The sequence below is a fragment of the Stegodyphus dumicola genome, chromosome 11 (assembly GCF_044657685.1).
Source record: "Stegodyphus dumicola isolate Sdum_Otavi_A_Nest chromosome 11, ASM4465768v1".
NCBI classification, from domain to species: Eukaryota; Metazoa; Arthropoda; class Arachnida; order Araneae; family Eresidae; genus Stegodyphus; species Stegodyphus dumicola.
The window spans coordinates 47,621,347-47,635,436 of NC_140778.1; the positions used below are offsets into that span (position 1 = coordinate 47,621,347).

The 14,090-nt window shown below is 32.7% G+C and overlaps 1 protein-coding gene across 1 annotated transcript; it reads left to right on the forward strand.

The window, feature by feature from the left end:
* Positions 1-256: 256 nt before the first annotated feature.
* LOC146993938 (uncharacterized) lies at positions 257-6,234 on the forward strand. The gene has a single exon (XM_085826652.1). The coding sequence runs from the start codon at positions 1,329-1,331 to the stop codon at positions 2,604-2,606; it is 1,278 nt and encodes a 425-aa protein (XP_085682778.1). The 5' UTR covers positions 257-1,328; the 3' UTR covers positions 2,607-6,234.
* The last annotated feature ends 7,856 nt before the right edge of the window (positions 6,235-14,090 follow it).

The window sequence follows — 14,090 nt, forward strand, 5'->3', positions numbered from 1 at the left end:
AATCCCAGGAATATTTTTCGAAAATCTATTTGTGCATCCATATGCAATATAAGCAGACATGCTTCAAAAAGAAAAGGAAAAAAAAAATGTTACAATTACAGACTTCCTCGCACAAGTCACATTGATAACAGTAACATGGCCGCTAAGCTTCACCGTTTGAGTTGAACCTTCCCTCCTTCTATTCTATTCTGGGAGGGTGACCTCCGACGTGACTGGCTCCGACGAATGAGCAGTTAAGAGTCTAACGACAGGACTTGTTACGACTATGCACATGACTTTTTCGCACCAGATCGACCGTTAACGCTTGTCTAGTCGCTAGTAGCTGATTTCCATCCTTTATGCTATTTTTTTTTCGGTCTTTCAGCTTCCAGATCCAATATTTATGTAAGTGCGTATGACATGTTTATTATGATTTTTGTTTTCTCTCCATTTTTGCTCTAGAGACTATCTGGTTACTTCTTATCACATCATTGCAAGCCACCAAATTTTCTACAAAGGGTAAAGCCTAGGCACCCTTCGGCCTAGGCACCCTGGTGTCTCAAACACCGTTCCACTGGAGGCCGATATGATGACTTGCTTAACACCTAATTACGTAAATATACTTGAACAGAAATCGTATTTCTGTATAATGTAACAAATTGATTTTTACTGAAGTGTGTTCTTGGAAATCAAGCCAAGCTTATGCAATACAGGAGATAAGTATCATGAACAACATGTATTAATATTTTGATCAAGATAATTACATGCACGGAAGCCATTGAAAATAATTGTGCAATATCCAGAAGTAGTTTGGGGTGAAATTCAGTCAACTACCCTATTTTGCATTTATGCAGATCAAAAACATCATCACGATTTATGTAACAAGCGTATCGTTCTTAGTAATAAGAAGAACCTGGCTGTCTAAATGTATGCATCCCAGCTTTTCGAAGGAGCAATATGCAATAATAGCTTATGGATACCCATGCAAAGGACAGATTTCATGTGTATGAGGAATTTAATCCATCATTCAGATAAAAGTGTAGTTTAAACGAGTATATGCTTAACACAGGAGAGAAACATCAAAGTCTTTTCATTAAACTCGATCAAAAATCATTTAAAGTCATTCAAGCGAAAAGTTCATTTAAACATGCGTATACATATTCACACAGAGAAACCTTATACGTGTAAAATATGTTAGAAATAATTTAATCGAAAAACTGATTTAAATATACACATACATCTTCACATAGGAGACAAACCTTATATGTGTGAAGTATGTAAGATGATGTTTAGTGTAATGTATAATTTAAACAATCTATGCTTATTCACACAAGGCAGAAACTTTATGTATGTTAAGTGTATATAGCAAAATGCTTAGTCTAAAGGGTAATTTAAACAAGCGTATTCACACAAGAGAGAATCCTTATGTGTGTGAAGTATGTAACAAATCATTTAATCAAAAATCTCATTTTGACAATCATATGCGTATTCACACCAGAGAGAAGCCTTATATGTGTGAAATATGTAAGAAATCATTTAGTGAAAAGAGTAATTTAAAACCGCATATGCGTGTTCACACAGGAGAGAAACCTTATATGTGTGAAGTATGTAAGAAGTCGTTTAGTGAAAAGGCTAGTTTAAAAAAGCATATCCTTATTCACACAGGTGAGAAGCCTTATATGTGTGAAGTATGTAAGAAATCATTTAATCGAAAAGATCACTTAATAAAGCATATGCGTATTCACACAGGAGAGAAACCTTATATGTGTGAAGTATGTAAGAAATCCTTTAATCAAAAAACTATTTTAAACCTGCATATGCATATTTGTGCAGGAGAGAAACCTTATACGTGTCAAGTATGTAACAAGGTGGTTAGTCTGAAGTGTAGTTTAAACAAGCATATGCATATTCACGCAGGTGAGAAACGTAGTATGTGTGAAGTAAATGAAAAATCTTTTAATCAAAATGCTCATTTAAACATGCATATGCATATTCACACAAGAGAGAAACGTTATACGTGTGAAGTATGTAAGAAGACATTTAGTGAAAACTATGATTTAAAAAAGCATATGCGCATTCACACTGGTGAGAAACCTTATATGTGTGAAGTATGTAAGAAATCATTTAATCAAAAAAGTAATTTAAACATGCATATGCGTATTCACACTGGTGAGAAGCCTTATACGTGTGAAGTATGTCAAAAATCATTTAGTGAAAAAGTTCATTTAAATAACCATATGCATATTCACACAGGAGAGAAACCTTATATATGTGAAGTATGTAAGAAATCATTCAGTCTAAAAACTTATTTAAACAGCCATATGCATATTCACAGAAAGAAACCTTATATGTGTGAAGTATGTAAGAAGGCATTTAGTGTAAAGGATATTTTAAATAAGCATATGCTTATTCACACAAAGAGACCTTATATGTGTGAAGTATGTAAGAAGGTGTTTAGTGTAAAGGATATTTTAAATAAGCATATGCTTATTCACACAAAGAGACCTTATATGTGTGAAGTATGTAAGAAGTCATTTAGTAGAAAGGGGAATTTAAGCAAGCATATATGTATTCACATAGGAGAGAAACCTTATATATGTGAAGAAGATGTGCAGTGTAAAGCATAATTTATACAGTCATATGCATATTCACACAGGAGAGCAACCTTACAATGTTTGAAATATGTAAGATGTTTAGTGAAAAATGTAGTTTAAACAAGCACAGCCTTATTCACACTGGTGAGAAACCTTATATGAAGTATGTAAAAGGACGTTTAGTGTAAAGGATAGTTTAAATAAGCATATGTTCATTCATACTGTAGAGAAACATTTATATGTGTGAAGTATGTAAAAAGTCATTTAATCAAAAGGAGCTGTATTAAGAGCTGTATGCACACTCACACGTGAGAAACCGTGTATAATTGAAATCCATTCAATCAAAAATGTCATTTAAACATGTATACACGTATGGACAGACGAGAGAAACTTCCAATGCTTATTCACACTGGAGAGAAAATCTCTGTGTATGTGATACATAAAATATTCATTCAGTTTCATAAACAGGATTTAAATATGGATATAAACATAAGGGACATATTTTGAGTTACGTAGGTAATAAGCCATTTAAAGGGATGAAGAAAGTGTGTGTCTTCTATACGGAAGAGAAACCTCCAGTCTTTTGAATGTATGTTAGAAACAACTTTTACTTACCTTTGCAGTAAGTGCTCGTTTGTGCAGCTAGAAAGCCTCATTTGAAGTCAAGTCTGGATTTTTCTCACTATTTGACAGAATTTAGAGAGGAAAATTTGAATAGCATGAAACCTGTTAGTGAACCTGTCGGAGAAACATTAATTCTCATTTGATGATAATAAATGATAAACCATGTATTTGTTTCCACAAGATGAAATATTTTTCAAGGTACTTTGATGTGGTAATAAATGCTTAGTGTTTATATCTGCTGCATAATGAAATGTGGATAAGAACTTCACAAACTGAAATTCTAAAAGGTGGCTAAATGTTTCGTCCAATATGTATGCTGCTGTAAATTATATGTAATTTGTGTTAAACTTAACTGTTTCTGTATTTCATGCAGTTACAAATTACTGTGCAATTACAGACAGAAATGTTATTCTAGCTGCCTGTCATGAAAAATGTATTAGGTAATTCCACTTACTGTGGAATTACAGACAGAAATGTTATTCTAGTTGCCTGTCATGAAAAATGTATTAGGTAATTCCACTTGCCCTGAACAAATCCTGAAGACTATGCCTATTCCACTCCAGTTTGAAATGTGTCAGTATATAAAATTTGCAAAATCAGTGCAGTGTTCCATAGCAATGTCAGAGAGACAAAATGAAAACTATAACATTTTCAGTCAAATCTTGGACGTATTAAATTTTGCAATCCCAGGTGTGTTGTGGATATAATTTGGAAACGTCATTTCTCTGCAAGTAAGAAATCTATGTGTAATAGATATTTATTTGGAAAATGTTTTCATGTACTAGTGAAAGAAAGCTAAAATAATTTATTTTTATTTTCTTCTATCATATTAGAAGACAAAATTATTTTCCATTTTGGGATTGAAAGAATATTTTGGCTCTGAAAAATAAAATAAGAAATACTATAAAGCACGTAGTTTAGAAAAATAAATAAGTTAATAAATGCCATATTCAATAGCTTTTTTGCTGTATGATTCGGAAGGTATGAAAATTTTGGAAACACTGAGCAAAAGCGAAAATTTTGTAATTATTAGTTCAAATCAGCTTTGTCTCTCTTAAGGACTATTGTATTCATTTTGTGATTTTGCGTTGCTTCACTTTAAATATACTTATACTTTTCACCCAAATGTTAGAATCCTGCATTATATTTAAAAAAATGAAATAATAGAAAAATCTCCATAAATGTATGTATATTTCTCGCATTGTGATAAAACAATGGTGCATTGAGCCATCAAAGATGAATCTTTGGATTATGGTAGCTTGGCGATTTTTTCGCGACCAACCCTGCTACAGCAACCTGCTAGGTTTTTTTTTTTTGGACACCATTCAATTTTCACAAAGTAAATGCATGTTTTTTTTTTAACTCAACACTTTTTCCAAAAATCTGCTAGCCGAATTACGCTTATGCTGGAACTTTTATGGAAGAAAAGTGCTTAATCATGACGAAGATTAGGTACGAAATTGGGAGAAAGTGCAGAAACGTGCACTGCTTTTTAAGAATTGCATATATGCTCTATCCATGTACACGTCGACCTATTTTCACTTAAAAAAACATCTCAGAATTGTGCAAAAATAGCATTGCGCACACTCTTGATTTTATCCATGTACACATCGACCTATTTTCACTTAAAAAGTCAAAGAAAACTGATAAAAGCCCAATTCTTCTTACTCTTGTAAAAAGCGCCAAACAAATAAGTGGGCGATTCTGCACTTAGCAGCGAAATTGTTTCTAAGTGCTTGTTAGCTAAAAACACGATCGGAATTTTCTGGAAAATGTCACATGACATGTCTCATGATCTCTCATTTCTCTCAGACAAAATAATCTGTCATTCGAACTGCGTACTTCTCAGATTATCGCAAAAGTTCTACCTAGTAACCTTTATTGCCTTAACAAAATATCACCAAACTGCCTGTTATCATATTACAAAGATTAGCTCGATTAAATTTTGAATGATGTAATCCTACTGTGAATATGGGCATCTGGAAGCCCAAATTTGGAATTTGTTTTATTATCAATTTCATATTTTTAATACTTAAAAAGCAGAATTGCCCACGTATTTGGCACTTTTTTGTCAATTTACTTTGACTTTTTAAGTGAAAATAGGTCGACATGGATAAAGTCAAGGTTGTGCAGAATGCCATTTTTGTGCAATTCTGGGATGTTTTTAAGTGAAAATAGGTCGATGTGTACATGGATACCGAGTATGTGCAATTCTTAAGAACGTGCCAAGCAGTGGGCGATTCTGCACTTTCTTCCTTTTCAGATTTTCTTTTTTGTTAGTTTGAAATAAAATTGCCTATTCTTCTTTGATATGAGATTAGTTTCATTTCTCTTCTTGGCACAGCTTTAGTATTAGTCCATTTTGGCGCAATAAATGAAAAGTTATGATAACCTTGTTATTTATGGTAACCCTAAATATTGAGCTGAAAAATGTGCCACCATTTCTGTCCACGTTACTTTAACGAATTTGGTAGGTATCAGAGCTTTGATGATATATATTTGAATATTGAGCTGAAAAATGTGCCGCCATTTCTGTCCACGTTACTTTAACGAATTTGGTAGGTATCAGAGCTTTGATGACAAGAGGGATAAATTGCATGTTTTTCTTAAAATTACTTTCGTGTTAAGAAAGCACAACATTTAAAATATTTTTTAAAAAGCCAAAATTTGATAATTAAAACTGATGTTTTTAATATTGCATCACATGTGTTTTGACATTTTTTCATATGTCACCTCTGCTATTATAAACTCCATAACCCCCAAAGGAAAAAAAACACATTTTTAGTAGCATGATGTAAACTCTTGGTGTTTCAATTGCTAAGGAACCACATGCAAAGACTTCTTAGATGTTTCTTAAAATGGGCAATGATCAATATTACCATGGTCTAAAAATACTTTTTTGCCTCATTTCTTAAATTAGAACTATAGGGATATGTGCATGATTCATAGACCAAAATCAGGTTTCCTTATTGCTTTTATAACATTTTTATAATTTGTCTGAAAATATAATATGTCTATAAAAATATAATTTTGCTTAGATTATGGAATATATTGCTTATAATTTCAGTTCTCAAATTTGTAAATCTCACAATCTAATAGCTGTATATGAATAACCTTCACTGATTATTACTTGTATTAATAGTATGTTTACATAACAATCGACTTTTTATTTTAAATTTTATGCAAATTTTCTACATTACTTAAACATTTAATCTAACAGAAATCTGAATTTTTTGTAATAAAAATTCTATAATAAAAGTAAGAGAACAATTTATATGTAAAAATTTGACTACGTGGCAGGCACTTAGATATTGATTTCAATGTCTTTAAATGTAATTATAAAGTTAAGATATACTCTTATTCTATTATAAAATTTAGATGTACAGAACGGAAGGCATACTTTGTGCTTATGACTCAGTCAACCACTTGTGGCAAGATAACTTATGATAACAATTAAGTTCAAATTTAAAATTTAAACTCAATTAAATTTGTAGCCAAAGGCTATACGAATCAATTTAATGCAAAGTTGGTTCAAAACTTAACTGACAAGGAATTCAATTATCAGCAAATATAATGCAAGACTGAAGACTACAGATCTTATCTTATGTAGTAACCTAGTAACGTGGTCTCAAAAGGCAAAAGACTATTTGTTTTACAAACTAAAAGCTTCATTTGGATTTTGGTGGGAAAACGGATGGCGAAATTGACAGTAAAGATCCCAAGCATAAAAAAATGCTGGTTACAAAATAAAGGAAAACTGCATTATACTTTGTTCCCTGATTAATTATTCACTACATGATAGCATTTTTGTTCACTACATGATAGCATAGTGTAATGCATTTTTGTTTGCATCATATACAAATTATTTAAATGCTATCCAAAACTGAACAGGATTTTGCAAACATATTGACCATATTTTTCGACCTATAGATGCACCACTTCTTCACTACAGAAATAAAATTTAGAATTAAGAAAATAAGAAGAGAGAACAGTATGAATAGAAATTAAATACATACGCAGGCTAGCAGAAGAAGGATGCCTTCATAAAGGACTTTTTAAGAGAAACTGGCTCAGATTCCCATTACATGTAAGGAAAACCACAAAAGCTCTCATATAGCCAGCCTGAACTACCAGTGTTCAGCGGCTTATCACTCCACCACTAGTGGATTCCAAAAACTGTTTGAATCTTTCACAGAAATCATCAGTTATCATAATTGTTGTTGTGTATTATAACCATTGGTACAAAATTTACTCATTATGATAATTTAATTTTAGCTTTTGAATTATAATCACAAATTAATTGTAATAAATTGAGTGATTAAAAATACACACTTTCTTAATATTTTTACCATTTATAAAATTTAATTCATAAAAAGTATTTCTAACACTGCTATAAAATTTACTCGTTATAATTTAATTTGACTTCGTTCAATTTGAAATATTTTTTTATTTCCTTTTAATAACAGAATCTAAGAAACTAAAGTAACATATACAAGTCTGAAATGCACTTATTAACCTTTTGTAAATTTCATTATCCATAACATAAAAATTAAACTTTTGTAAATTTAAAATATTAGCTAAATACTAATATAATGGATACATGGTACAATCTAGAAATTTATTAAAATAGCACTTCTTCACTTCAGAGGTAAGATTTAGAATTAAGAAAATATGAAGAGAGAACAGTATTTATGAATAGAAAATAAATATATATCCTGGTTATCAGAAGAAGGACACCTTCATAAAGGACTTTTTAAGAGAAACTGGCTGAGATTTAAATTACATGTAAGGAAAACCACAAAAACTCCCATATGGCCAGCCTGAACTTCCACTGTTCAGTGGCTTATCTTTCCACCACTAGTGGATTCCAATGTCTGTTCAGATCTTTCACAGAAATCATCAGTTAAGATGATTGTTGTTGTGTATGATTACCATTGGTACAAAATTTACTCATTATGATAATTTAATTTTAGCTTTTAAATTATAATCATAAATTACTTGTAATAAATTGAGTTATTAAAAAATACACACTTCTTAATATTTTTACCATTTACAAAATTTACTCGCTGTAATTTAATTTGATTTCCCTCACTTTGAAATATTTTTTTAATTTTCTTTTAATAACAAAATCTAAGAAACTAAAGTAACATATACAGTCAAAAGTCTTTAATCCGGACTTGTCGGGACTTCGGAGATTCCGAATTATAGATCATCAGTTTAAATCTGGTAAGATGGCGTGCAGAAATTGTAAAATTAAAAATATGAAACTGTATTTTATGAAATAAAGAGCAATTATGATCTAAAGGGTATCAAAACTTACAAAAAAAAAAAAGCTTAATATTTGTTTGTTTACTTTATTAAACATTTCTTTCAACGTGCGCATACGTAAAGCATACATTACGCACAGTCGAAATTAGAAAATTGCAACCAGAAAACTATTTGATGTGTATTCGTGATATTTATAATGACAAGGAATTTGATTTAAATCATATCAAAGACGGAGTACATCGAGATGAAATACTACATTTAGTAAGGAATTATAAGCTGAATAAAATATAAACATCTGCCCTGAACATAAGGATAGTGCTGACAGATCAACTTCCAGTTCATTGCGCGCTGCGACGTCCCCCTCCCCCCGCAGCACACGTGAATTGATAAACAGATTCTGGAATGGTTAGAGAAACAAAGGATATGCCTTTAACCATTTTTTGTTTGATGGACATCGAAACATGCTTTCGCTTTGTAGATCCTTTGGCAGCTCCAGGATCGGAAATTCTTTTTGACATAATCGAAAGTTCAAGCTTACTTTTGTAAAATTGCTCTAACAGTCTGTAAAAAATAATAAGCCGTATCCATTTCAAAGATTAAGGAACAACGCAATCTGCAATATTAACTGAAATAGATAATTAGATAATTTTAGCTTAGCTTATACCATCCATTATACATTAAAGGCACATGCGTAGAAAGTTTGTAGCTTTGATGTCCGGATTATAGATCATTCCGGATTATGGACGTCCGGATTAAAGACTTTTGACTCTACTAGTTTGAAATGCATTTATTAACCTTTTGTAAATTTCATTATTCATAACAAAAATTACCTTTTGTAAATTTAAAATATTAGCTAAATACTAACATAATATAAATATTAACTAACTACTTAAAAATTAGTAGTTAATACATTAATATTATATTTTGTAATTTAAAATATTAACATTTTTTAAATTTCAATATTCATAACCTAATCACTGCCATAAATTCATTTACGGTAGTGTTTCAAGAATTTATCATAGCCAGTGGCGGCTCGTAATAAGCACTGTGGAACTGCAGCACCCCTATATCCACTTATTATTATTTTTAATATTTAATATAGTGTGCCCTTTAGTCTTTAATTCTTTCTTTATACTTTTACAATACATAATCCTTAAACTTAATGTCAGTAGCCATCCCCCTTTTTGTGAAAAAGTTACGAAAGTCTTTGTTTGGAACTGCACTCTTCACAGTTCCAGTGACGTGGTGTTTGGCTGTTCTGTGCATGCGCACACAGAAAACAGCATGCAAACCGGGTAGAGAGAAGAGCACTGTCGCTTTTGCAGTGCCGAAATTCTGGCATGTTGAAACGTGATTTCTTTTTACTCCGCACATGTGGTATTGCTACACAAGATGGAACTTCATCAAACCATAAACAGAGTTGATGAAAATTTGCAACTTTTAAAAAATTGCCTTACTGAAATTCACTCATGCAGATGCAAATCAAACTATTGCAAAAGCAACAGGAATTTTAAAATATCTAAATGATGATAGTTTCAAGTTTTGATTAGAGCTTTTTTATCAGATGCCTCATGTTGAAATAATATACAAATAAATGCAATCCAGAGAAATTAGTGTGTTTAAAGTTAATGAATATATAAAAAATTTCAAAACTGCTATTTTAGATTTAAGAAACTCAAAGTACTGTGAGAATTTTTCAAAGGCACTGATGGCAGAAGCTAAGGAAATATGTGACTTTATACTATGTATTGATATAATGCACAGATATTCTTCCACTAAACACTTAGCAGCTGCTAAATTGTTTAACAAGAAGTGCTTAGTTTTAGGAATGAACATTCTACAGAAGAAATAGTACTGACCACTGAAGTATATCCAATGATTGACAAAGAAAAGCTTGAAACTGAACTAAAACTATTCTTTTGTTGGTCTTATATCCATAAATAGTACTAAAAATTAATTGAGCTACTGAAATTAATCTTCGAAAATAATCTAGATGATGTTCTTAGTGAAATTATGAAACTGATAAAAATTCTCTTGAGAGTTCCCATGACTACATCAGAGGCAGAATGCAGCTTTTCAACATTGAAAAGAATGAAAACTTTTCTAAGAAGCACTAGAAATCTGGAAAGACTAAATGCTTCTCAGCTGTCATCCAGAGATCAAGGAGAAAATTATTGATCTTTTCACACAAATTAAAACAACAGGAATGGATTTCATTTTTAAATGAATAGACAAAGATTGAACTGTAACAATTTTGGTTAAAGTATTTAAGAAATGTTTAATTTTTTTCTTGTAAGATTTCATGAAGTTTCAAAATAAATTTTCTTTTTATATTCCTTTTACACAATTTTAAAAAGAAAAGGTTAAATTTTTTTGGAACAGCACCCCTACTAATTTTAGCCACGAGCCGCCACTGATCATAGCAGGACTAGAAATGTTGAAAATTAGTGAAAGACTGTTTATTCTAATCAAGAGCTTATTTTTTAAGATTGTTCTTTAGTCTAGATTGGATTTGTCTGCCATTTTTTGTTCGTTTTTCAAAGCCGGGTCTACCTTGGCGACCGAAGTTTGCCACCAAATCAAAAAATCGCCAAAAGGACCAATACTAAAGCTGTTCCGTCTTCTTTAATATTTTTCATGATAACTATATCCTGTGATACTGTTTTTGTGTATTTAAATGTGCATCAGTTTTCTCTGTAAAATTAAACTTACACTTTTCTGATTTCTTTTCTTTCAAAATTCAAAAATCTTGTATCCGTAGTGATGGGCAACTTCGGTACATTCTTGTACCCGGTACAAAATACCCGTTACTCAAGTAACCGTTACTATGAAAAGTACCGAAAACCGATTTCAAGTACCTAATACCCAAGTAACGATTTGGAGTACCGAAGTAACGAAATACCGGAGTAACGGTTTGCTGTACCGGAGTACCCTAGTAACGTTTGCTGTACCGGAGTACCCTAGTAACGATTTGGAGTACCGAAGTACCCAAGTAACGATTTGGAGTACCAAAGTACCCTAGTAACGATTTGGAGTACCGAAATACGCAGATAAAGATTTTGCGCAGTGAAGGAACTCTGCCACGTCACCACGTGTTTGATTTTATCTGTACGGAGTAAGATTTTGAATATCAGAAAACATGTCAACTACGGAAGTGTCTGAGGAGCAGGTCATTCAAGGACACAAGGAGCGTATATCACCATTTCGCAAATACAACCAGATACTACTGTCCTCGTACCAAAACCGAAGTGAGCTGAACCCTCATCTATCCTCCAGTATTGAATACCAAAATACCGAGAAGAGACGCATATTTTCGTTACAAAGTAACGAATACCGAAAAGCACCCGTTTCGGTACAGAAGTAACGAATACCGAAAAGTATCCGTTTCGGTACAAAAGTAACGAATACCGAAAAGTACCCGTTTCGGTACAGAGTAACGAATACCGAAAAGTACCGATTTCGGTACTGAAGTAAAGGGTACTTGAATGTACCGATTTTCAGTATCCGTTACAACTAAGTACCCGTCACAAAATACCCGGTTCGGTAGTACCGACTCATCACTATGTGTCCGTTTGCTCGCACAAAGTTTGTAGGGATGTCGTTTTCAGTTTAGAACTTGCATCCTCAGGATTTGAAGATTCTTAAAAAGTGTGACAAAATGATTAAGTCTTCTTGGTATTATCATTTAGTGCGCATATGTTGTGAGAAATTTGTGATGAATACCTTATTTTTTGGAGAATTTTTCGAAGAACATTGAAAACAAAATTATTTAAATTTTCTACTTTTGATTCTGATATTGTTCTCTTAACTTGTTTATATCCTCTATCCTTTCTCTTCTTTTCATTAGACACCAGTATGGAAAGTTGTAAAAATGGTTCTAATCATATTACATGGGCAGTTATCTATATAAAAGAGTTTTTTCTGCTAATAAAGATAATTTTAAGTTATGTCAGTTAATAGATGTCTCAGTGCCCTACAGAGTGCCAACGCAAGGCATTTTTCTTCCTGGTACAATCTCGGTGGGTCCTGACTTCTGCTGCCCAATCTTTCCATAAATTCTAAAATTTTTTCAACCCAAAATTTTGCTGTTTGCTGCTTTACTAAATTTTAAAAATTCTCCTGCAGGCCCTGACATATTATTTTATATTTATATCAAATTACTGAAGAAAAAATAAATAGTCTTTTTGATACATTTTAAAATGAAGAAAGAAAAAGAAAATGATTACTTAAAAAGAAAGAAAATTGTTCTTCAAAGATACATTATTAGAACATTAATAAATTAGGAGATGAAGCAGAAACTAATAGGAATAGTAAGGGATGTTTCTGTAACTGGCACTTGGCGAAATTTCGGATTTGTTTATATCAGAACAGAGCGTACGTGTGCCAGAATATGGCAATCCTGGTAATTGTTGCAACCCACACAGGGAATTTTCCTGTTTACTTTTCGAACATAATAAGTAAGAGAAAATAAAGTTTGCGATATACTGTATTGTACTGGGTTTCTATTGCCGGAGCAATACTTCCCAGTCATGCAAGGAGTTCCATTCGGAGCCTGGTATTAGAAAATTCCTGATTGAGTATCCTCTGAGGTCAAAAATGACAAGGAGAAAAGTGGATTACGGCTCAATTTTCCGCCTGGGCTCAGGAGCTGACGCGAGCTATTTGCAACTCTGGTCTAACCAAGAACAAGTCCAAAGTAATTACTCCCAAGTTCGTAAGATACTCGTAGCCTGCTGGCACTTCACTATGATTGGTCGAAATCTAGATTGGAATCCTTGTCAGAAGAGATGATGTAGAAACATGCACACGGAGCGTCAGCACGGAGTACTGACGAGTAACACTTAATTATTGGCTTGCCTAATTGAGTGTGCAGCATAAGGTCGGATGAGCAATTCGTCCGGGATGATTTCATAGCTCAGAATATACTCAAAGTTAGCTGCACTGTTTGTCTTTGCTTTCCTGAAAAGTTTCCATTTATCTTGGATAAGTAATCTTTGATATAATCAATATGAAGGTGGCGAAGTAAATCCTCATTTCTAATATAGTATGGGGCGTTTGTGATGGTTTTCAGGATCTTATTTTGCAGAACTTACAGCCGGTGAATTTCACTTGCCTTAGCACTTGCCCAGGCCGTGGAGGCATATGTCATAACGGGCCTGACAATTACAGTGTAAAGCCTTCTCTAGCGTGCAAGGCTTAATCCAGAGTCCTCAGAAAGTAGTGGGTAAAGCTTTTTCACAATGCCGTATGCTTTTCCACACACACTGTTTACGTGTGTATTCCAGGTAAACGATCGATTTAAAATGACCGTACCTACAGTAGGGATTGTTTTCCTGAAGAGCGTAACATTACAGGTGAAGGGGTCCATGGTCTTGAATTTTCTGATAACTAAAACTTTTCACTTCTCCGGGTTGATCTGAATTTTACATCTTTGACACCATGCTTCAATATTAGGAATAATCTGCTGAATCTTTTTCAAGGCGTGGTTTGGTCGTCTGGATTTCGCGATGATGGCGGTGTCATCCGTGTAGCATGCTAACATAATATTAGGGTTTTGACTGAATTTTGGGAAGTCATTTACGTACAAAATATAAAATATTGGTCCAAGGATACTTCCTTGTGGAA

Coding starts and splice junctions, on each gene's coding strand:
- LOC146993938 (XM_085826652.1), top strand. CDS start 1,329: ATGTTAAGTGTATATAGCAAAATGCTTAGTCTAAAGGGTAATTTAAAC.